Source organism: Streptopelia decaocto, assembly GCF_964273445.1.
Source record: "Streptopelia decaocto genome assembly, chromosome: 5".
NCBI lineage: Eukaryota > Metazoa > Chordata > Aves > Columbiformes > Columbidae > Streptopelia > Streptopelia decaocto.
The window spans coordinates 33860955-33882946 of NC_138659.1; the positions used below are offsets into that span (position 1 = coordinate 33860955).

Genomic DNA, 21992 nt, shown 5'->3' on the forward strand with positions numbered 1-21992 from the left:
TTTCACTTTTGCCGTGTGGCTGGTGGTTTTTGGCTCTTCCCCATCGGGGTGGGCGTACAAACAGTCAGCGGTTTCCTGGTGAGGGCTGTTTGCCTGGCTGCCTTTTTTCCAAACCCATTGTATGATTGTATCTTCACAGCTGAAGATCTGGATGGTGTGGCAGAGTGATCGTCAGGCAGAGGGGATGCTAAACACAACGTGTTGTGCAAACATGTTACTTCCCTTCAGAATGAAAAGTGTCTGTGGTATCGAGTGTTTATTGAGGGAGAAGAGACTGGTAATGTGGTGCCTTAACATCACAACCTTTAATAATCCCGGTGTTTTTAGCAACGTTTTAAATGTTTAGTGCTTGAGGTTTTGGTATCTGCTACACACAAAATACTTAAAGTCTATTTGCATGCTTGTCTTCACTGTGAAAGAGACTTACTAGTTGACATCAAACAAGGATAAAAGGATGTCACTGTTTGGGGTTTTTTATGTCATTTTCTGGTGAAACAATGAGGAATTGGATGAGTGACTGAATGAAAGATTGCTCCATGTGTTGGAGTGAGTTGGTGTTAGTCACTGAATGCCGTCAGAGAACAAGTGCTGGCCTCAGCTGCTCTGAGACCTGTGGGTGAAATGCATGGGACAAAAATAAAAATTAACCAGATGATTTCCTCTACCCTAACTGTCTCAGAGGGGAGCATGGGCAAGCAGCTCCCAGCTAGGCTCTCAGGCTACTCAGTGTTGGCCATGAAATTCCTCCTGCTCTCCTGGAGCCCATCTCCAGGTGGCCAGTGGGTTCAGCACACCCCAGAAAAGTTTCACAGTAGCCCCCTGTAAAGGCAGAAAGTCTCGTGAATACTTTGTGAAGACTCTTTTGAGTCCTACCTCCCTGCACTCTTTGCTGGAAACATGAGATGAGATGAATCTTGCCCCAGGCTTTGGCCTTCCCTGCTGACTGACCCATCTGAGGCCTCTTCTGCTCTAAAAGAGATGAAAAAACAGAGTGATAAGAGCCCAGCATTTTGAAGTAGGAAAAGGCAAAAAATACTCCTTTTCCTAATTAATGCAAATCGTGTTTTCTAAAGGGATGCTCTCATCATGAAATCTCCTGTGCCCCGGGGGCAGAGCAGCTTTGTCAGCGCCGCAGGCTGCCTCTGAATCCACGGAGGGGCAGTTCGGAGCGCACTGCTTCGTGCCACAGCACTGTCCACCCAGAGCGTGGAGCAGACCCCTCAAAAGGCTTGGTGGGCTGCGGGGACCCGGCAGGCCTGCTCCTCAGGCCTTTCCTTATTTCTCTCTTCTGAGTGTCACATTTCAAAACAAAAGGATATTTCTACTAAAGCAATCGCACTTAAAACTAGCTAAAAATGCCCACCTCTTTCCCCAACAGCTCAGTGAAGACTGCAAACCTATGACTTTACACATGAGATGGGAGAAGCAGATCTGGTTCATGGGGAGATCTCCATGGGAGTATCTGTGCTTCCCATTCCTTTTCATCTTCCCAAATTTATTGATGCCCTTTCTCCCTGCACGTGGTGTGAAGTTTTATGTGGCATTTGTGGTGCTTGTGCGTAGCAATAGGTTTGCACTCACGCAGGGAGTGGAGACAAGGGGAGCTGCTCAGTATGTATTTAGGGCGGATAAAAAGCATCTGAAAGCTGCTGAGCATCTCATTCACCCTGTGCTGGAGAAACCATCTCATGGAAAAATAGCTGTGTCTAATACTCGGGTAACAGAAATCAAACCAGCTATGTGTGCAGCAATGCCAACTGGTTTGCAATGAAAAGACACTCCTGGACAAGCAGTGCAGGAACAGGGCACCAGGCTTTGCTTTAAAACATCATCATCCCCTGGTTTCTTTCTCCCTAGTTAATTCTTAGCATTTTTAGGGGTGTTTTCCCAATGAGCAGGTGTGTGAAGAGGACCCCATTCTGCCTCGCTCTGCTCTGCAGGTCCTGCTCCCAACAAGAGCTGATGCTTCCACCACAGGGCTACTCTGGTATGAGGTTTTTAAAGCGGGGAGGACGGCTACTGAAGCTGCCTCCCTAATCAGAAACCAGAGCTCAGCTGCTGTGTCATGTCTTAATGAGTTGTTGCTTTTAAACTATAGTCCTGAATTTACCAGCTAAAACCTCTGCTGCGCCAGGCTCCAGTGCGTGGAAGCAGAAAGCACTGCAGCTCCCAGCACGAAGGAAAGCTGCTTTTTGCCCCCGAAGGACAGATCTGTTGCTCAGTTAACACTTGGCAGAGCGAGATTGCTGATGGGGAAAGGCCGTTGGCAGCTTCCCGTCAGTCGGTGCTGGTGTTTGATCTCAACACAGCTGTGGCCTTCCAGCAAAGATCTCTCCCCGTGTGCTTGTGAACCTTCATCATGGGAAAAACAAGTAGTTGCTCTTCTGTGCGAAGCAGATGGCAGTGAATGTCTGATTTTGTGTGATGCACACAAGCGTTAATGATTTCTTGCGAGATCTGAATCTTATCTTCACGAAGCAGGTCCTGACACTGGCCTCGGAAGCAAGAGGCAGTGGCACGGGAGGTCGAGGGACGCCATGGACTGCCCTGCTGCCTGTGCCATGCTGCTTCAGGTCCCTGGGCAAACACGGGCCAGGCACTGAGCTCAGGTGTGATCCTGATTATGAATTAATCTTTGCTCTGGGCTAGATTTAGAAATCCCCCCAGATCGACCCAAACCTCCCTCCCTGGGTTGGCTGCTCTGTGCTATTTTGAGGCAGGATATATTCTTGCTTTCAGTCCCCACAAGTTGGTTGGTTGGTCATGGTCATGGCAGAAAGCATCCTTAAACCTCGCTGGGCTGCCCGCCCGGGGGAAGCTCGCTGCTGATGGGGGCGATTTTGGGGTGTTTAACAGGGGAGCTTGTGGCGTGTGTCTGAGATGGATCAACATGCTTGAGAGCCTGTTGGATGCCCAGGTCCAGTGGATCTTGTTCCACCTTGGTAGTGAGTGCTGGGGAAGAAACCTGTTCTGCCTTCCCAAAGGACAAGATAGGAACCAAAAATTGCTACTTGTGTTCAATCCAGCTGCTGTTCAGCCACTCTCCCCTTCCCCTTCGCTCACCATCTGACCTCTGTTTCTTTCTCAACTGTTGCCATCGTTCTCCCTTGACCCCGTTTCCCAGCTCTGCTCGTAACAGATTTAGCCGTTTCTGGCTGCTCTCCAGAGCAGTGACCTGTACAAACACATACAGTATTTCCCAGCGGAGCAAATAGAGAGCTGAGAATTGCAGGCAGGGCCCAGCGCTCCGGGACCCCGTCTGCTCCAGCTGGCTTCTGGCTCTGCTGCTCCGCTGGGGAGGAGCGTTTGAGGAGTGCAGGGGTGATTTAGTGATGCTACTAAATTACTCATTACTCCTGAAGCCCATTGGGAGATAAAACAGCTTGTAGAGTTATGACTAAGGAGCAGTTCATCACTTTAGATTTTGAAGGGGCTTAGGGGCGACTCGTCGATTCCTCAAGCACATACTGAAGAGTCACGGGTATCCAGCCGAGGGGCTGGGTGCGCAGTGCTAAAGCAGCCCCCTCCCTCTGCTTGCCCCCCGCTCCCCAAATTAATGCCTTAGAAAAATGCAAAGCTCTTAATCTGCTTTGCATGTGATTTGAAAATAATGGCAGCACTTCAGTGCACTAGTTGTAAAAAACGCTCCAGGATCAAGCCACGTTCTCAAATAACTGCTCCTCATTTATTTTCTTCTTTTTATAGGTTTATTCTGTTGGGGCATCTTCCAATCTATATGCACAGGATCTATGCAAGAGAAATATCATCCTATGAACCTTCCTTGCAGTTTCTGGAAGTTAATCTTGAGGTAGCTGACCTAGGTACAGTGACTGTCCTCTCCTCTGTGATTCACAATATTTCCCCTAAAACCCCCCTCTTAAACTCTGGAAGTCACACAATGGCGTGTATCAAGGTTAGTGTTCCAATATAGTATAGCTTGTATGCTGTTTTCTGGTTTGTTTTGTTCGTTTGTTTTGTTGTTGTGCTTTGTTTTGTTTTGTTTTTAAAAGCATAATAACTTTGTGCAACTTTTGGCCTTTAGCTCAAGATGAGATTTTTTTACTGTGTGCTGATTATTTGCATTTTATGCACTGAGTAGCTTACAGAGAGGTAACTAATTGCGCAGCATTCCTCAGGCACCCCATGACACTCCACAGAAGGGCATGCTTTCCTCTTAAGACTTGCGCATCCCAGATGGCTTCAGATCTACGTCTCTGGGATCACTTCCACATTCCTAGGAAGGTGGAAAACTCCTTGCTTGCAAAGCACGGCGGGGCGTGGGCCCTGGTGGAGTGCAGGAGGACAGGAGGAGATGGGCACAGGCTGACACTTCTGCGGGCTTCTGACCCCGTTAGGCAGGTGTATGTGAGACAGGAGAGTGCAAAATTTGCTTCGGTCTTCCCATGGTTACCAGTTGTAGAATCTCGTTTCCTGAGGTGCCCCGCTGACACAGAAGAAAATAACAAAACTGTGTGGCAAAACTGCCAGCACTACAAGTTCCACCATCGGCTGATGGTACCAGACAGATAACTTGGCTCTGCAAGATCCCCCTTCAGATACGGGGGTTTTGCAGCTCCTGCAGGATCCCTGGCCCCCCCAGCTGTGGGCGCGGAAGGGGTCGGCGTGTACCTGTGACCAGCGGAAAATCCGAGGTGTTATTGCAGGAACGGCTTCCGCAGCCGTCAGCGGGCAGAGGCTGATCACCTCCCCACATGCATGTCTGGCTTCCTGGTGATGCTGAGCACCGCCATAAAAAAAAACAAAAAAGAAAAAAAAGAGTTGATGCTAAAAATACAAAGTAGAAAAGAGACTAGTGGGAATAACCACTGCGTGTGAGTCCTTCGGTGCCTGCTTTTTCCGAGACCCCTTTTTTTTCCCATGCCGGAAAAAAACACCCCCCGTGTGGTGGCTCATAATAAATTGCATCAATGCTGAACGCGTGGTTTGACCCCTTGGCCCAGCAGTAAACCTCAGCCCAGAGAGGGGAGCTGCTGGAGGGGTCTCCTCTGCCACTTGTGGGGTTTTGGTGGAGCAGCGTGCCCTGTGGAAAGTCACTGCTCAGCCCCGATCCCCGCCAGGGGCTTCCGTGGACTTTCCACCATGTAAAAATAGATCTACCACAGACCACTTACACTATCAGCTGCAGCATCATTGAAGGTGCTGGCAGCACGTTAGGCCCACATGCTGGTGCACCAGCTAATAGTATGACTAAGAAAAACCCCTGCCTCTTAAATAATCTTCTTGCATGTAATTTATTCTTAAGCGAACTCAAGCCTGGTTTAGTCCCAAGTAAAAAGTATGAGATAGCTGAAAGGCAGCTTCCATAGGTCTATATAAGGGCTTTCATGGCTTTCCCAGGCAGGCTCCTTGCAGAGCCACATGCTGTCCAAGCCCTTTGCCGCGCTCCCCAGGCCGCCTGCACTGTGCAGCAATGAGCCCATCAGCCGTCCGGGCCAAGCAGATCTGCTATCTGCCCCTTCAGAAAGGAGAGGACTCGTTTCTACCACGATCTATTCTCTAATTTTTTAATTCTTCTTTTACTTCTACTGTGAATATCCAAGATCCTCCTTTAAAAAAAGAGGTGGGGTGCGGGGGCTGGGGACATGAGACTCCTCAGATAATTTACTTTTGTGGAAAAAGATTATTTCCCAGTCAGTGAAACTTGCACTGAATTCAAACAGGTGGCTTCCAACCCTCCTGACGGACCGACACAGGCTTGAGGCAGGGAAAACTGCTGCTGCTGCCAATGCCGAAACCCAGTTGTCTGAAAGCCGGGAGACACAAAGTGTTGCTTTTTCTCTCTGGAGGAAACAGCAAATGCCCCGGAGCTCTCTGAGCATCAGACAGGTACTGGATGGGATGAGGGCCTGGACCAGAAGCTGCCCACAACGCACACTTTCCGTCGAGCTGATGGTCCCAGGTTTGCTTTTCTCCTCCAGCAAAACTGGAGATGAAGGCAGCAGGGATTATTTTTTTTGGAGTGATGAAGGCTGGGAGGGCAGAGTGCTGGGTTTTTCTGTAGATGTCTCACTCCCATCAATCAGGAAGTCGTGACGCAGGTTATGGGTTGGGTTTGAGGTTTTGGAAACCTTTTCTAAAAGTTGATCTCCTCGTCCCGTTGTATTTCTGAAGTGTGAAGCCGTGGTGAAAGCTGGTGGCGAGCTGGGGGATGCCGGCCAAAATGCAGCTCCTTATCAGATGTAATGGGAGGATTTTCCTGGCTATTTGTTTAATCCTCTTTGTGGGATACACAGCACAAGGTAAAACGAGGCGGTTGTTCTCTCAGTAATCCTCTTTCTGGGCTATGCAGTGTAGGACAAGTAGGCAGCCTCTAAATTTTTCAAACTGACCTTCTTCTAAGGGTAACAAGATCTGTTTTGCTAACATTTCATTTTCTGGAGGGGGAATGGTAAGAAAAAGTGCTTTTTGCTAGTGGAGCATTCCTGCATCCCTTTCCCAGCTACTATGAGAAAAAGACTTCATAAAATAAGTTGCTGTATGTGGGTATATTTTCAATAGATATATTTCAGTATATATTTTTGAACTGTTTCTTTCATAGGGGTCCGGTTACATACTGTTATTCAGTTATGTTGTTACAGAGTATGTAACAGTTCCCATGTCATAACTACTACAGTCTACTTTCTTGGGGAGGCAGGAAAGGAAACTAGTTGTAAGTATGAGGAAATTAAACGGTTTATTTGGTACAATATTGCAACACATAGCACTAAAACAAGTAAAAGGAAATGTTGATTCATGATGACATGTACCCTGAGGATTTGTTTCTTGTGAGAGAGAAGTGTTATTCAAGCATGTAGAGTATAATTTGTCCCCAAACCAAGGCTATGACAGCGACAGGCTTTCGTTATGTATCTACCACTTGGAGGCTGATCCTTGAGGGACTATGGCCTGCTTTTTATACACTGTTTATTTGTAAATTATTCAGCTGCAGTTGTTTATTTTGTTGCCATTATTATTATTAAAAACTTCTTAATAATATGCTAAGAAGAAAATAAGTATGAAAAAGGAAGATGCTGCAGAAGAAGCAGGAAATGATACATGCGAGATCTTTTTTCTCTTACAGAAGAGTGTAGGAGGTAGCTGAAAGCCATCTAGTGCATTATGGAAATATATAGGGCAATACAGAAGTGTAATTACACAAAGATATTCCCAAGAAACCAAGAAAAAATAGATGAAGTGCCAACAGGGGGTGAACGTGCCAGGAGGCTTCAGAACAAATTAATTACATGAGGCCAAAAGGAAGGATGAAACATCACTATTTTTATCATTCCTTTGCAATCGTTATTTTCTCCTTTTGGTGTTTTTTGAAGACTTGCTTTTCAGCGACAACCCTCATCAGGCATCTGGGGGGCTCCGGAACTGAAACTGTGGGTTTACGTAACTCCGAGACGTGCCTAGGAGATGCCTGAACGGTCTCTCCTCTGGTGATGCGCTCCTAGAACCTATGTAATCCCCGAATCTGCTCATGCGGCAGACGGCTCTTGGCACGCCTTGAGCTTCCAACCTCCCCACCAAAACTCATCTCGTCAAGCTTGAGGGGCTGACGTGAGCTGGGCAAAGGCAAAGCGAGGTCAACCCTGACCCTCACTGGAGCTAGCAGAGAGGAGGAGGGCGCAGGAGCCAGCTCTCCGCTGGAATGGCTTGTCCCCAGGGGAGCTTGAGATACTTGTTCCAACTTTGGGGAGAGCTGCAGGTAGCCGAGCCCATGGGTTCCCCAGAGACGTGCTGTGCCACGAGCCGGGGATGAGCTCGGCTGCGACATTGCCCTGAGGTGGTGGTTTCCCTCAGGGTTTCTAATTCCCCTGGACTTCCCAGTGCTGTGTGTGAGATGCACCTGACACCCCTGATAGCCGGGATGCTACTTAGGGATATTAGCGGCTATTTAAAAAATGTTTGCAGAGTTAACTTACTTTTTGGTAGTTGAGCAATCAAGGTCAAACAAATGACTGTCTTCCACTCCTTTAAGCTTTGCTGGGTGCTCGTAAAGTTAATAGGTCCTGGTGAATAATGTCCTGGTCCTGGTAAATAACGCATGGCTGATTTCATCAGGTGCTCCGATGCAGAAGGCAAGGTACAAGAGAGTGAGGTGCCGACCCGACTCCTGGGCGGCTAACTGCATCGAAGAGACAGGGCCCTGGTTTTATATGCCCAACGGTGGAGCCAACAGGATCCTTCCTCCCATGGCAGACCCGTCCCTGTAAGTTCATGTGCCGCACATTCGTCATTCATGTAAGCACCCAAAATGTCTCGTATTCCCGTCTCAACAGTTGTGTCTCACCCATGGGAACATGAAGCTTTGGTGTGTTCCCTTAAGAGACAATAAAATAGTAAATCTGGAATAAACTAGATGCCACTCTGCATTTCAGGATGAAGAGATACCAGGAGCTGGGCGACATATTCCCGCTCTCGGACGAGGAGTCTGGCTCGGGGTCTGACGTTGTGGTGGAAGCAGAGCCAGCTTCTGGGTCAGGGCTTGGCAATGGCGATAGCTTCTCTGAGGCGAAGCTGCCCGTCTTCCTAGCGGGCCTGCGAGGCAGCGAGCTGAAGCAAACGCTCACGGAGGAGGATTTGCTGCTGTAGGGCTGGAGACGGCGGCCTCCTCGTGACGGCAGCTGCTCCCTCGCCTCCCGCACCTCCTCCCCGCTGCCTGACCCGACGTGATGGCCACAAAGCGGTTTTAAATCAACTCCACATCAATAAAAACTTTGCCTTAAGATCTTACTTCCACTAAAAATCTTAATGTGGTCTGAACTCACCCTTTGATTTCTGTGAGTGGGGCAGCCTTCCCAGTCAGGGGGAAACAGGTTTTGGGGGCCCTGCCTGACCTGTGTGGACATTATTGTGCTCCAGCGGTAATAAATTAAAAACCTTTGTGTGGCGGGACGCGCTCGCTCATTAAAAAACCTCAGCTGATGACGTAAAAACCGCTCGTACAGGCTCCCTCGCACCGCGTCCCCGCTGCGACCCCGAAAAAGCGCAAATGTCGCCACGCGTCCAGTAACGACCGTTATTTCCTGTCAGGGGCTGCCCCCGCCGCTCCCGGCCGCTAGGCGGCGCCCTCCCGCCGCACCGCGCATGCGCCGCCCGAGCCCCGACCCCGCCCGGCCCTCGGAGGGGATGGAGAGGGCGGGCGGCGGGGAGCGGTCACGTGCGGGGGGGGCGTGGCCTGGCGGGCTGTAAGGTCACATGACAGGGGCGCGGGTTGGGGCGGCTGGTGCTGGCGGCGCGCGGGGCGGGAGTCGGCGGGGCTCGCACCATGGTGAGTGGGTGCGCGCGGGGCGGCCGTTACCGCGGGCCGTTACCCGCCAACCGTTACCCGCCAACCGCCGCTGCGCGCGGGCGGCTCGCCCGGGCGATCGCTCTTTCTGTCCCTTTCTCCCTCCTTCCCTTCCTCCCTTCCCACCTGTGGCTCCGGGCGGTGCGTAAGGAGAGCCGCCCCGCCGGGCGCGGTTTGCCCTCCAGCGCCGCCGGTTGTCCCTCCCGCGCTCCCGACCCGGCCGTGGAGTGCGCGGTGCCCCCCGTCGGCCCGGCCGACCCCTCCCGGCCTGCGTCACGCGGCCGCGCTGCTGCCCCGCCGCCCGGGCCTGGCGGCGGCCCCGGCGGGTGGGGTTGCCCCGCGGAGGGAGGCGGCGGCCCCGCGGGAGGCGCTGCTGGGCGGGGCGGGCTGGCCAAGCTGCAGGGGCCGAGGTGGCGAAAAACAAAGGTTTGGGGTATCTGATGTGGTTTACGGGTCAAGACATGGGACGTTCCCCTGCTGCTCCTCCGTGCGGACGCGCCCCCGCCAATACGGGGTTCAGTCGTGAAACTCGGCTTCCATTTTTTCCGACACCGCTGCTGTTGGAGAGGCTTTGGGGAAAGTGTAAGGGATAGTCCTGGAAACATCAGTAAACCCTTCAGCAGTCCTGTGAGGGAGCGCATAAAATGACAGTGGTTGGTGGTGAACCCTCGGGGCTGGTGAAATAGCGGCTGCTTCGTGCTGAGCGGGGCTGGCTTGGGCAAAGAACTCGGTGTGCTGTGATGTCTATATCTAAAAAAGCATGTCTTTTAAAGAATCGGCTACATCAATGCACTTGGGTTTCTGAAGCGTTCCTTAACATGTGTCTCTGTGGCTGTGAGGCATGCAGAAGCTTTTTAGGGCTCCATGTGAACCTGAGGCTGGGATTTCTGCACCATGGATCAGCTGCTGGGAGTCCTGCAAGCCCTTTAGTGGATCTATAACATGTAAGGACTGAATGCAGGGAGATTTTGGTCCTGATGTAGCAAAATTTTCAGCGTCTGCCTTTTGCATGAAATCAAAAGTGTAGCCAAGCGTTCAGCTAGCTTCTGAAAACCTTAGTTCTCTGTCTTCGTTTTCTTAAGCTGTAACATAATAAGCCATACCATGGCTTCTTAAAATACTTCTTGTTTTGCATAGTTTCCTCACAGCAGTATCTTCGATAGTAACTGGAGGAGATACCAGCTGTTGATTCCTTTATTCCATATGTTCTTGTCCTCTCTGGATAAGATCATGGCTAATTTGTAAGGGCTACAGTTGAAATATTCGTACGTAGTATCTTGAGAGGTGATGTGTTACCAATGTTAGGTCTGACTATGAAGCTGTACTATCATTTAAAACAATTTGAAAGGTACTGTGTGAGCACCTTGTATAATGTTTACTTAAAGGTAAAGTGCTTCCTTGCTTAGGTGGGAGGGGGGAGTATAAGGCTAATCTGGAAAAAAGAGTACAGTTTCTAAGGGAAAAATACGGGCATGCACAAAAGTAACTTGTGCAACAGTTTGGAATAGTCTAAAGATTTGTGATTGTTGAAACACTTTTCTTTCTCTGTCCCTCTTCCCCAGGAGCAAAAAATCAAGAATGGTTCTGTCTACCCTGTAGTCATTAAAAAATAAAATCTTGTTTCGGCAGTTAATGCGAGTGTGTGCTTGGCAGAGATTGGAAGAGAGTTCGGTGTTACATTTGACCCCCTTGTTGTTCATCTGCTTCTGCTTTCCTGTGAGAATACAAACGCGATCCAACTAGGTCTTGCTTATGGTTGCATACATCTTTGTGGACTGAATTAGGGCCGCTTGCTATCCGAACAGGTACAAAGTCAGTTTAGTCTTGTGTGAATTGCTGCTTTATAGTTCAGGCTTGCACCACGTCTTTGCTTGACATGTAAGGTAAGCGAAAAGTCGCTTCATGCTCCTACGGCAAAGCAGTAGCATTCAGATCGAACTTTCTTCTACACTTTCAAACTTCAGGTCCCCAGAATGTCTTGAAATATGTTCATGCTCATTTTTGAGATTGAATCAGTGAAGTGAGAATGACTATTTAATGTATACCAAATTCATCTAGCTGAAGTGGATGCTCTTGTTTGAGAGCATAGTGCAATTTCTCCCAAAAGAATCCAAATCACACTGAATTAGTGAAGTGTTGTCTGCTTTAGTACATCAAAGCAGATTAGTGCCTAATTCTTAGGAAAAAATGTGGGCTTTAGTACTAATCTTGTTGAGTTTTCCATAGAGCCACTAATGTGTTTTGCAGCTTCTCATAAGAAATGTTTGTGCAAGGTCAAAGGATGGTCTCTCCGAGTTTCTTGTTTAGTTCTGGTCACAAGTTGGTGCCTCAGGAATGCTCTTGTAAGGTGAGGACGAACATTTAATGCTCATAATGGGTTGGTGCCTGGAGCAGTATTACAGGTAAGCTTGTGACACGCGCTCTGTCTGCTGGCAGTTGGGTAGCTAACGTACGTTGTGTGAAGAACCTCTGCCTTGTGAACCTGCTGGCGTTCTCTTCGTTTGCTCAGACAGCTACGGGCTGTGGAATGCTAGATGAACAACTGGCTTTTGCCACTGTTTTTTTAGGTCTCCAATACATAATTGCTTTGTAACTTCATGGCAGCACAAATGTTTCTCCCCAATGTATAGATGTATAGTGTACAGCAGCAAGTAAATATCACATTTAAAATGGACTGTCCACTGTGTAGTAACTTATCCAATTCTTGTTATTCCAGAGTTTTCTTGGAGGCCTGTTTGGTCCTGTTTGTGAGATTGATGTTATTCTTAATGATGCTGAAACACGAAAACCAGCAGAAATCAAAACAGAAGATGGTAAAGTAGAAAAGCATTTTCTCTTCTATGATGGAGAATCGGTTTCAGGAAAGGTATATATATATTTTTTTAAGTGACTATTAATTACTGTACTGATTCTGGAATGCCAATGCATATATGAAGTTAAATGAAAAACTGATATAAGCAGCTAATGCCTATAGGAAGTTAAATGAAAAACTGATGTAAGCGAGAGCTGCAATTTCAGCTTGTGATTTGATTCAAAGAGGAAACAGTATTTTCCTGTAAATGGTCTTTTTAACTACAGTCATGCAGGCAGCTGATAAAACTGAATGTTTTAACAGTAGCTGTTTATTCGTTTCTGGCCATTCTGTATTTATGCATAAGCTTTTTGTGCAACTGTGTGGAATCACGTTATTGCTTCTGATGAGAAAACTATTCCAAACTGGATCCCCCTGCTTCCCCTTGAACTCTGAAATCCATAACCTGACACGTGTAACAGTAATTTTTGGCTGGTGCTGCCAACCTGTTCTGCATACCCTGAAGCTAAGCCTAGCATTTCATGCCCTGAAGTGGGTGGTGTCTGGAATGGCATCAGAGGAGCAATATGTTAAGTTCAACTGGCTGACGAGTCAACAAGAGTTTTCCTTGTTGGAAAAAAAAAGGAGTTGAGATTGGCAGAAAGATTTGTCTGCTTTCAGTATTGTACCTGGGAACTCCTTGCCACCATTCTAGTTTTACTGGAGCCATTCTTACTCACTGGAGTATTTCTGTTATGGTTCACTTTTTCTCTAAAAAAATGTGATCCTGGTATGGGGTTCTGAGGTTGGCTTCTAAATAGCTACTTGGATCTTGACTGACCTCTTGTCACCGGGCATCTTCCTGCGCTTAAGATATCTTTCTATGCTACAGTCTTGGTTTTCTAGAAAGCTCCTTTCAGGGATGTGAAACTCTCACAAGATGGGCCTGAGACTCAGGAAACGGAGGGAACCAGCTGTTGTACGTTCACTGGCCTGAGCAGTTCCTGCTGTATCAGTGAGCCCCTGGGGGTGCCTGATGCGTTTCGGCCAACATAAGCACAGTGGGATGAGGAGGTCTGGAAGACCAGAAGTTTATTGGACAACCTCCCTCTACCTCCCTTCTCGTTTTCTTCACAAAGATAGATCATTCAAGTGATTTGCTTTCTACTAGGGTATCAATGATGTACTGGATTTTAAGGTACAGGAGTTTCTCTGGTCATCACTACCTTGTAAGAAGAAATTATATATGCTTAATATATACAGGCTGCCATAGAAAGTAACCTTATGGAGTCTTTTCTTGTGAGGTGAGGTCTTTCTGTGAGAATCAAATTCACAAATGATGATCTTGTTGGCAGGTTTCATTATCTGTTGTTTTGCATTGACTTGTCCAACCCCAACCCTTAGCTGTCGTGAGGCAGGGACTGCAGTTCAGCTGGCTTGAAAGGAACGCGTCTCTGGGAAGTTCTCTCTTGGGCTTCCAGATGTGACTGCCAGAAGGTGCTTTGAAGCTCTGTGCCTTCCAAGGTGGTGAGAGGGTCACTACTGGCTTGTGTGAACTTTCTTTAAGCTCTGCCTTGGATTCTTAATTTTGGGACTTGAAAGTTTCAAGCTTAGTTATTACATTCAGTCTCATGGATGATTCAATTTTTCTTAAGTGCTTTAGTGGGGCCTTGGTAATGGTTTAATTTCATAATCGCTTGTTTAATTTGGTTGCATCCAAGCTCAGGTAGTGCTGTTGAGGAGAGGTCTCAGTTTTTGTAGGCATGTAATAATGTTTTGCTTTTTACTAAGATGGTGTATTAGAGTGAGAGTGTTGAAAAATGTTAACTGTGGTGGTTATTTTGTTTTCCTTGGTAGGTGGACGTCTCCTTTAAGCAGCCTGGGAAAAGACTAGAGCACCAAGGAATTAGAATTGAATTTGTAGGACAAATTGGTGAGTTTACACTATGAAGGGGGTGCTAGGTATGTGTGGTTTGTGGAACTCAGCACTGATGACTGTCAGCGGTTTTCCTCAAACATTGCTACCTGATTGGGTTAGTGGATGACAAGTGGCAAAGGAAGATTATATCCTCCTTATTTTAGTGCAAGTGATGTACTGATTTGTGCTGGTCAGGAAGTCACTGGGAGGGAAGATACGTACATGTGAGGGAGAACTGGGATGGTGAGTATTCCATCTGCCCCAGACTGGTTAAGAGGTTCACTAAGAACCCCTACAATTGTGGCCATGGTACACATGGTTTCTGCTTCTTGTATTTCACACTATTCGTTTTTAACTTAAACGCTGTCTCCCCTCTGATTATAAATGATGAATGACTCTGATGTAAAAAGCAAATCAAAGCACTTGATTATTTTTTTTCTACCTCTTTCTACCTTGTATTTAAGGTTCCAAGCCAAAATACCAGACGTACCTACTGTGCCAGACTTCTTTATTCATGTCTTTAGTTCTGGCACTGAAAGAGAAGAACTATAGAAAAATCATGGGGCAGCCTATAGGAAAACACTTAGAAAAATCAACCGGAGAATTATTTTATAAAACATGGTTTTATACTGTTAACAGTGTTGAAACTTCAGAGGATCTTTGTGCTTTTTAGTAAGGTAATGTGGCGTTGACATTAAGAATGTTTTCTTACAACTGTATCCAAATTTAGTTACATTTGAAGGATGAAGAATCTTGATCACCTCTAACCTCTTCTGCCAGTGGAGGTAATCTCTCTGCACCCTGAGGCTGCTGCTAAAATTCCTTCCTTCTCTTTTAGAGGGCTGTTTGCATTACTGTCCCTCTCAGAAGGAATCCTTCAAGTTTCAGCCTCATACAACTGACTTTGCTGGTTTACGAATTTCCTATTTCTGATCAGTCGATGTGTTTGGGTACCTGCGTCTGAACTGTTATGTATCAGGTGTGACTGTGTTCTGACAAAGCTTTTGATCAACAGAGGCTGTAAAAGCAAACTTCAGAATAAAGCAGCAGTGTACTGGGAATGAGGCATTTAGAGGCAGAGAGGAAACAGAGCTCACGCTTGTCAGCCCTATTTAGTTTGTTGTCACCTAATAGCTGTACAGGCTGTTCTTTAGCTACTGTGATGCATGAGTTTTATTCTCTGTTTGCTGAATGTTGTGTGTTTTTGGGCCTCCCGTTGTGCTGTGGTTTAGCAGTGCTCAGGGTTGTGCAGAAGTGGCCTAAGCTACTGCTTTTTGTACTTGTCAAGTTTTTCTTGACTCCTTTTAAGTTTTAATACGGTGATACAAAAAGCACCTTGGTGAGGCGCGCGGTCTGCACCGTTGGAGGCTGCTCCAGCTGCGCGTCACAGGCGTTTCAGACTGATCTTCAGAGTACAGCTTCGTGATTGGCATGAAAAGTACTGCATATGCAACAGTACATAAACTTTGCATTATATCAACACTCGTTATAGCAAGCAAAGTACACATTTGATAATTGGTAGTCATATCAGAAAATAAGCAGTTACTAATGAAAATGTCAGTTTCTATCAAATTGGCAATGATGAACTGTGGAGTTCACGTGTTCGTTTATTCTCTTCTGGAGAGCTTCAGTCTGTGTAAAACCAACTACTGCTATTGTTCTTAGCTGATATTTTCAGTTGTGCATTGTAGAGAAGCTTGACTCTATATACTAAAGTGTTTGGATTTTTTGTCTTAAGTTCTATATTGGTGACAATTGCATGACAGAGATCTAGGGATGAATAATAATGATACTGGTCTGGGGACCAGTTATTGCTGTGAAACTGATGCGTTTATGCTTGTGTATTAAGAACTTCTTTTCAAATGAATGACTTAGACCAGCAGTAGTAATAAACCATTTGATTGTAGACTAGCAGTAGTAATAAACCATTTGATTGTAGACTAGCAGTAGTAATAAACCATTTGGTAGGTGTTGTTAACCTGTGGGAGGCTACTTGGGATCAGTGGCTTCTCATAAATGAGCCAGTCTTGATATTGCTTAGGTTTTGTCCCTTCAGCAATGAGTGCTGGAAGCCAAAATTGGGCAATGCTAATTACATAGAACGCAAGGCAAAAAGTAGTTACAGTTAGGTAGATGTCATTAGAAAAGATGCCATGATAGTGAAGCTTCAAATACACCTTGTGTTTGTTGCAGTTAGCTCTTTAGGAATGCTTGCTATAGGTTGCTGAAACTCAGGGCGACTTTGAAAAGCTGGTTCAAACTTTTGTTTAAGTATGTGTGACTCAAGTCAAATTAATTGCTTCTGTTGTCCTGTCCACCTGCTCCTGCCAAATTAGAGACCATCTTTTTAACAAAACAACACTGACACATTTTCCTTTAACTTCCTCAACTTTAGAACTCTTCAATGACAAAAGCAATACCCATGAATTTGTCAACTTAGTGAAGGAACTGGCCTTGCCTGGAGAACTGACGCAAAGCAGACGCTATGACTTTGAATTCATGCAGGTCGAGAAGCCATATGAATCCTACATTGGTGCCAATGTCAGACTGAGGTTGGTAACTCTCAATCCTTCTCTCCTCCCCTGCAGAAAACGCATCATCTAGCCCTTACGCTGCCCCTTCCTCCTTCTGGATTTCAGACCAGACTTGGAACAGCCAGTAGCTAGTGAGCCTTGACTGGGTTGTTGAGATCACGGTACAATGTAGCCCTTCTACTTGGGATTACTCAGTGTTTTTGTATAGATGACATTCTTTCAGTTCAGTTAAGTGAAGACAGTCCATGTCTCTCCTTTAAAAAAAGAGAAAAACACAACCAAACAAAATACTCCCACATTTCTACTTATGTGTGTTTTGTCTTGTATTTTGGTGTCTTATTCTTTCCTCCTTAGTTTTAAGAGAATGTACTCTCGTCTGTCAAAAAATACCTGTACTTCAGAACATAAGGGCTTTTACTTATACAGTTCTGAATAATTATGGCTAACTTGGTGGCTTTCTTCACAGGTATTTTCTAAAAGTGACAATAGTGAGACGGCTGTCAGACTTGGTGAAAGAATACGATCTGATTGTTCACCAGCTTGCTACATATCCAGATGTAAACAACTCCATTAAAATGGAAGTGGGCATTGAAGACTGTCTTCATATAGAGTTTGAATACAATAAGTCAAAGTAAGTGTCACTTAGAACAAAACACATTCCAGTAAATATCTCAGGATAAAAAGGTAAAGTATGCAATATTTGATGAACAACCTTGCATCTTGAGACTTAAAATGTAAAGCAACATTTTCAATGATTATTGTGCTGGGCTGTTTAGTTATTAATTACACAGTGGCCTTTTTTGAGGACCATTTGTCTGTTCTCCCTTCAGTACTAATAGGAAGGTCACTAGCAAATATTTCAGACTTGATTGCTGCATTTATGCTTTTTCAGTATAATTCTCATGTAATAGTTCCCTCACTCGTCCCGCAGTGATGGAAAGGTACTAACTGCACTGGTCTGGCTTAGCTTAGCTCAGAGGGAAAGTAAGCTCTAAGTAATTAACAGGCAGATAAGGTAACTGCCTGTATAACTTGCATTCAAGAAGGTGTAAAAGTTGTGTTTATTCTTTAATGAAAACCCCCATTCTGTTCTTTTAAAGGTATCACTTAAAGGATGTGATTGTTGGAAAAATTTATTTCCTCTTAGTGAGAATAAAAATTCAGCACATGGAGTTGCAGCTGATCAAAAAGGAGATAACTGGAATTGGTAAGAGAAACAAAGTCCAAGAGAAATGGCAACTTGTATGCTGGTCGAGCCTTATCCAGACCTGGAGAGTGAAGTCAATAGTTGCAGCTTTGGCTAAACTGGTGCTCTGTGTGCTTCTTTCTCACTGGTGCTTGACTACCATTTGCATTTTGTGCTTTGGTGATTATACTTAGTAGTCAGTGTTGTTAGGCTGTAGCACTGTTCTGGGGCTGTGACTGGCAGGCTGGCTTCACAAATGTGAACTCCAGCATGAATACGCAGCAGCTCAATCAGCCTTGATAGATAATGAACAACAGAAAAGGTGTCAAATGCCTCTGCAGAGATTAGCTGGTGAAGTGGGCCTGGTAAAGATTAGCACGTTTCTCTCATGTTCTAGTAACGTGTCATTTTCTGTCAGACTGAAACTGATGCAAAAATCAAGAGACTTTGAAGCAGAAACAGTTTGATCATTACAGATCAGCTTGTACACCCTGGAACTAGGAAGGCAGGAAGAGGCTGTGGCTCGTGACTTTGTTTCCTGGCGGCCGGGGTGCTAGTAAGCGGCTTGTGTGGAGAGTGGGAGAGCCTCCATAGCACAGAGGAGGGGCAGAAAGCTTAGCTTTATTGGTGGCTTTTGTGGCTAAAGTAGGTACCCTGGTTTCTTCATTCTGGGCCCTGGAGAAAGGCGGCTCTTGTGCTGAGTGATAACCCTTCAAGATCGTGGCCCAGCAGACAGAACTGTTCCACAAGTCCTACCCTACGTGCTTGTCCCTTTTTTAAAGCCTCCGTGCCCAGGGCTCCTTTGAGGCACTGGCTGCTGCCTCTTCTGTGTCTGTGTGGGAAGGAGAGAGTAAGAGGGAGAGGGATTTGCTTGCTTTAGCTGTGTGTAACTTATATGCAAGACACAGGCAAAAATTGTGGTGTTGTGTAATTTAAATGCTGCTGAGTAAAAATTGCTGTGATAAAGCTTTGTAAATGGTTGAAGTGTGTGTTCTCACAGTGGAAACTTGTTTCACCAGGACCCAGTACCACAACAGAGACTGAAACCATTGCAAAGTATGAAATAATGGATGGCGCACCAGTTAAAGGTGAATAACCGTACTTGTTTTAAAGACTAAGAATTTGGAGCTAAAACTCTATTTTAAAAAAATCTGGAGGAGAAGAGATGACTTGTATAGGTTTTTTCTTGCAGAAACCACACCTCTCTTTAGGTTGCTGACATGATAGTGGGTTTTCTTATTCAAAGCAGACATTTTTATTGACTTAGAGCATATTGTTTGGGATCCTAATAATTCTTACTCTTATTTACTGTTGGAAATTCTGTGACTGATGATTTTATTGTTCTGGTTCAAACCTGACTCCCCGGTGCAGACCAGCTCTAGGCAGTTCAGGATACCGATCCTTTTGTCCTGCCCGGCTACCATGCTGCTGCTGAGGAAATGGTCCCGCTTTTACTTCCCATGTGCCTCTGTGCTCAGTGTTTGGTTTTTTAACCAAGGAAGGAGCACAGTGAGCGTTTGGGGAAGCTGCCTTTATTTTGCATGTCTTCTGAAACTGAACTACTGACATCCAGTTTTAAAGGAACTAATTGAAACTTTCTTTTTTAAGGTGAATCAATTCCTATAAGACTGTTCCTAGCAGGGTATGACCCAACTCCAACAATGAGGGATGTGAACAAAAAATTTTCAGTGAGGTACTTCTTAAATTTAGTGCTTGTGGATGAAGAAGACAGACGATACTTCAAACAGCAGGTATGGTCAGTCTTGTTGCAGAAGTACCTGGGCTGTTGTACATGCTGCTTTGAATATCCAATGTGTGAGAAGCCACCAGTGCTTCCTGTATGGTTTAAGCATTTCTGCTGCTGAGCGCATTGAAAATGTTATCTTGCAAAAAGGAGCCAGGGGGATGACCGATGCTACTGTAGCAAGGATGGGGTGCTCATCGCCACAGAGCAGCCTCCAAACACAACACTGTGGCTAAGGTGGCCTACAGGTGCATTTGCTTGCTTGCTGGCTTGAAGCACTGCAGATAGATTCTCCTCCTCGCCCAGGTTCAAAACTGCAAAATTGTAATAAGTGCTGAGACATTTGACTGAAAATGTAACAGGAGTTGAGGGTGTGCTGAGGAAAGGAAGAGTGAGGAGAGTCACTGGAATGACACTATGCGGATTAGGGCAGAATTTTTGTTGTAAAGAATGGACAAGCTAATCTAATTAAATATGGCAAACAAAAGTAAGGTGGACCATACGTGGGCTTTGGATTTTGAGAAAAGGAGGAAGAAAAATTTCTTGGATGCTTTAATAGCATTAAAGTGGGGAGTAGGATTGTTAAGGAAGAGGTGACCGCTCAGGACTGATAGAGGTAAGCATTCAGGTAGTGACTAAACATGTAAACCCAGTTACTTGAGTCTTTCTGTTACTTAAAGAACAGTGCAGTACATATGGAAAGTAATGGGATGTTTTTTCAAGTGTCTTTGCCTATTAGGATCTTATGATAATGGTTCTTGATACTACTGGTTTAATTGCAAATGGTGGTTTCAAAAATGTTTGCTTCCTCAAATAGGAAATAATTTTATGGAGAAAAGCTCCTGAGAAGCTGAGGAAACAACGAACAAACTTTCACCAGCGATTTGAATCTCCAGAATCACAAGCGTCTGCTGAGCAACCTGAAATGTGAACTGGTGTAAGGTGAAAAACTTTGCGATGCTTCAGCAGGTTAAAGGTGGTGGCAGCCTGTGGGAAAAGGCCAAACTTCTCATTACAACTGTCTTCCTTCATCTTGCAGTGCTGCATTTACCCTACTACTAAAGCGTTCTTCAGTTAAACATTCAAGTATGTATATACATTAAAATAAAGTGCTTTCTCAAACACTGGAACTTTCTTAAGCTACTATTTTATACTGCACATTTATTTGATAATGTTATATGCACTTGAATATGCATAAGCTTAAATCTAGTTATTTCCATGCATGGTAGGCTGGTGTATTTGATTTTTGCTGATCACCTATCCAGTGTAGACTAAAGCATTTCCCTTCTCTCATGTTGTTTATTGCATGTTTCTTTCCAATGTTGCTTATTTGTTTTGCTTTGAAACTACAGTAAGACACAGTTGACTAAATCACACTAAAAATCGAGGTTTACGGTAAATTTGTCCTAAGATTTCTAATTATGTTGGACAGGGTTTAGCTGAATCTGCATGTGTATGCACTGTGACTGTGGTAACTGTGGAGCCTTCAGACACCTTACCAAGGTTTCTAAGAAGCTTTGAATCTGTCTGTAGCAAAGAACGTTAGGAAGCGTCTTTGCCCTCCCTGCCCCGGGGGGGTCACTCGTGACTTCTGGAGGCTTGTTGCCCAGGAACTAGTGACTGTAGAGATGTTGTCACAGTTTCGCCTTCACTGGGTAAAGTATTTGAACGTAATTATCTCTTACTGATGAAATAAATGCTGGTAACATTGATTATTTTGCAAATACATGAAGCTACATGGTTCCTCTTGGCTTCACGCTTCCACTGTCTTCACAGTCTGTCTCCTCACTGTCCTGATGGGAGAGCCAAATGTCCTCCATGGACATCCTCCTCCTAGTCCCTCTGGGCCTGCTAGGAGGGCAACAAGCTCCTCGTGGTCTTTGGAAAGGGATTTTGAAGCCGGGCAGCCTTAAAGCCGTGAGGAGCTTGTCTGGCAGAGCAGGTTGTTTGTGTTCATCATCTCACACGCATTCGGCGTCTGAAGCAGCAGCCTGCAGGAGCCACACTGCGTGCGCCAGGCCCGGGGCCCCCGCGCGTGTAGGGCACTTGGCCTTTGAACCGAGACTCCTCAGCGCCGCTGCAAGCGTCATCCGTGACCTTACTTTATGAGGAAGTAAATAATGGAATTACATTTCTGTAAGAACTGTTTTGTTACTGTGGCACTTTGATAAAGCAGACACAGACTGTGTACTTAACGCTAGGATACTTTTAATGCGGATGTCTCTGAGAGCAAATTTAACGCCTTCATGTAAGTGCCTGTTCAGAAACTTAAAGTAAAAAGCCAAATATTTTCATGGTCGCTTGCATGTTGTAATCTGGAAATGATTCCGAGAGACTTTGAAAACGTGATTGTATTTAATCAGCCTCAGATTGTGCAACCATGTGTAATAAACGGGAACCATCCTGAGCTGCTCTTTGACTTATTAAAACACCTGTATTCTCACTCTCCTCCGGCTCGTCTCTGCTTGACTCTGAGGCGCCGCCCCGGGGTCCCTGAACAGGCGCACCGGGCGGGGCCGCTGAC

At 45.8% G+C, this 21992-nt stretch overlaps 2 protein-coding genes across 3 annotated transcripts; both read left to right on the plus strand.

Annotated features, from left to right (window-relative positions):
- The first annotated feature begins 6098 nt into the window (after positions 1–6098).
- On the plus strand, positions 6099–8739 carry SRGN (serglycin). Its single transcript, XM_082053803.1, has 3 exons — positions 6099–6260; positions 8068–8215; positions 8385–8739. The coding sequence occupies exons 1-3, from the start codon at positions 6170–6172 to the stop codon at positions 8596–8598; spliced, it is 453 nt and encodes a 150-aa protein (XP_081909929.1). The 5' UTR covers positions 6099–6169; the 3' UTR covers positions 8599–8739.
- Positions 8740–9196: 457 nt separating this feature from the next.
- On the plus strand, positions 9197–20696 carry VPS26A (VPS26 retromer complex component A). Of its 2 annotated transcripts, XM_082054149.1 has the most exons (10): positions 9197–9277; positions 12012–12161; positions 13944–14019; positions 16400–16556; positions 17005–17169; positions 17639–17745; positions 18744–18812; positions 19333–19475; positions 20286–20410; positions 20508–20696. In XM_082054149.1, the coding sequence occupies exons 1-9, from the start codon at positions 9275–9277 to the stop codon at positions 20397–20399; spliced, it is 984 nt and encodes a 327-aa protein (XP_081910275.1). In that variant the 5' UTR covers positions 9197–9274; the 3' UTR covers positions 20400–20410; positions 20508–20696. The 2 variants fall into 2 exon arrangements, with proteins under 2 accessions (XP_081910275.1, XP_081910274.1); XM_082054148.1 differs by having other exon boundaries at positions 20286–20696.
- The last annotated feature ends 1296 nt before the right edge of the window (positions 20697–21992 follow it).

Coding starts and splice junctions, on each gene's coding strand:
- SRGN (XM_082053803.1), top strand. CDS start 6,170: ATGCCGGCCAAAATGCAGCTCCTTATCAGATGTAATGGGAGGATTTTC. Junction 6,261..8,067: donor TGTGGGATACACAGCACAAG/GTAAAACGAGGC, acceptor TGATTTCATCAG/GTGCTCCGATGCAGAAGGCA. Junction 8,216..8,384: donor CCCATGGCAGACCCGTCCCT/GTAAGTTCATGT, acceptor TCTGCATTTCAG/GATGAAGAGATACCAGGAGC.
- VPS26A (XM_082054148.1), top strand. Junction 14,020..16,399: donor TGAATTTGTAGGACAAATTG/GTGAGTTTACAC, acceptor CCTCAACTTTAG/AACTCTTCAATGACAAAAGC. Junction 18,813..19,332: donor GGATGGCGCACCAGTTAAAG/GTGAATAACCGT, acceptor TTCTTTTTTAAG/GTGAATCAATTCCTATAAGA.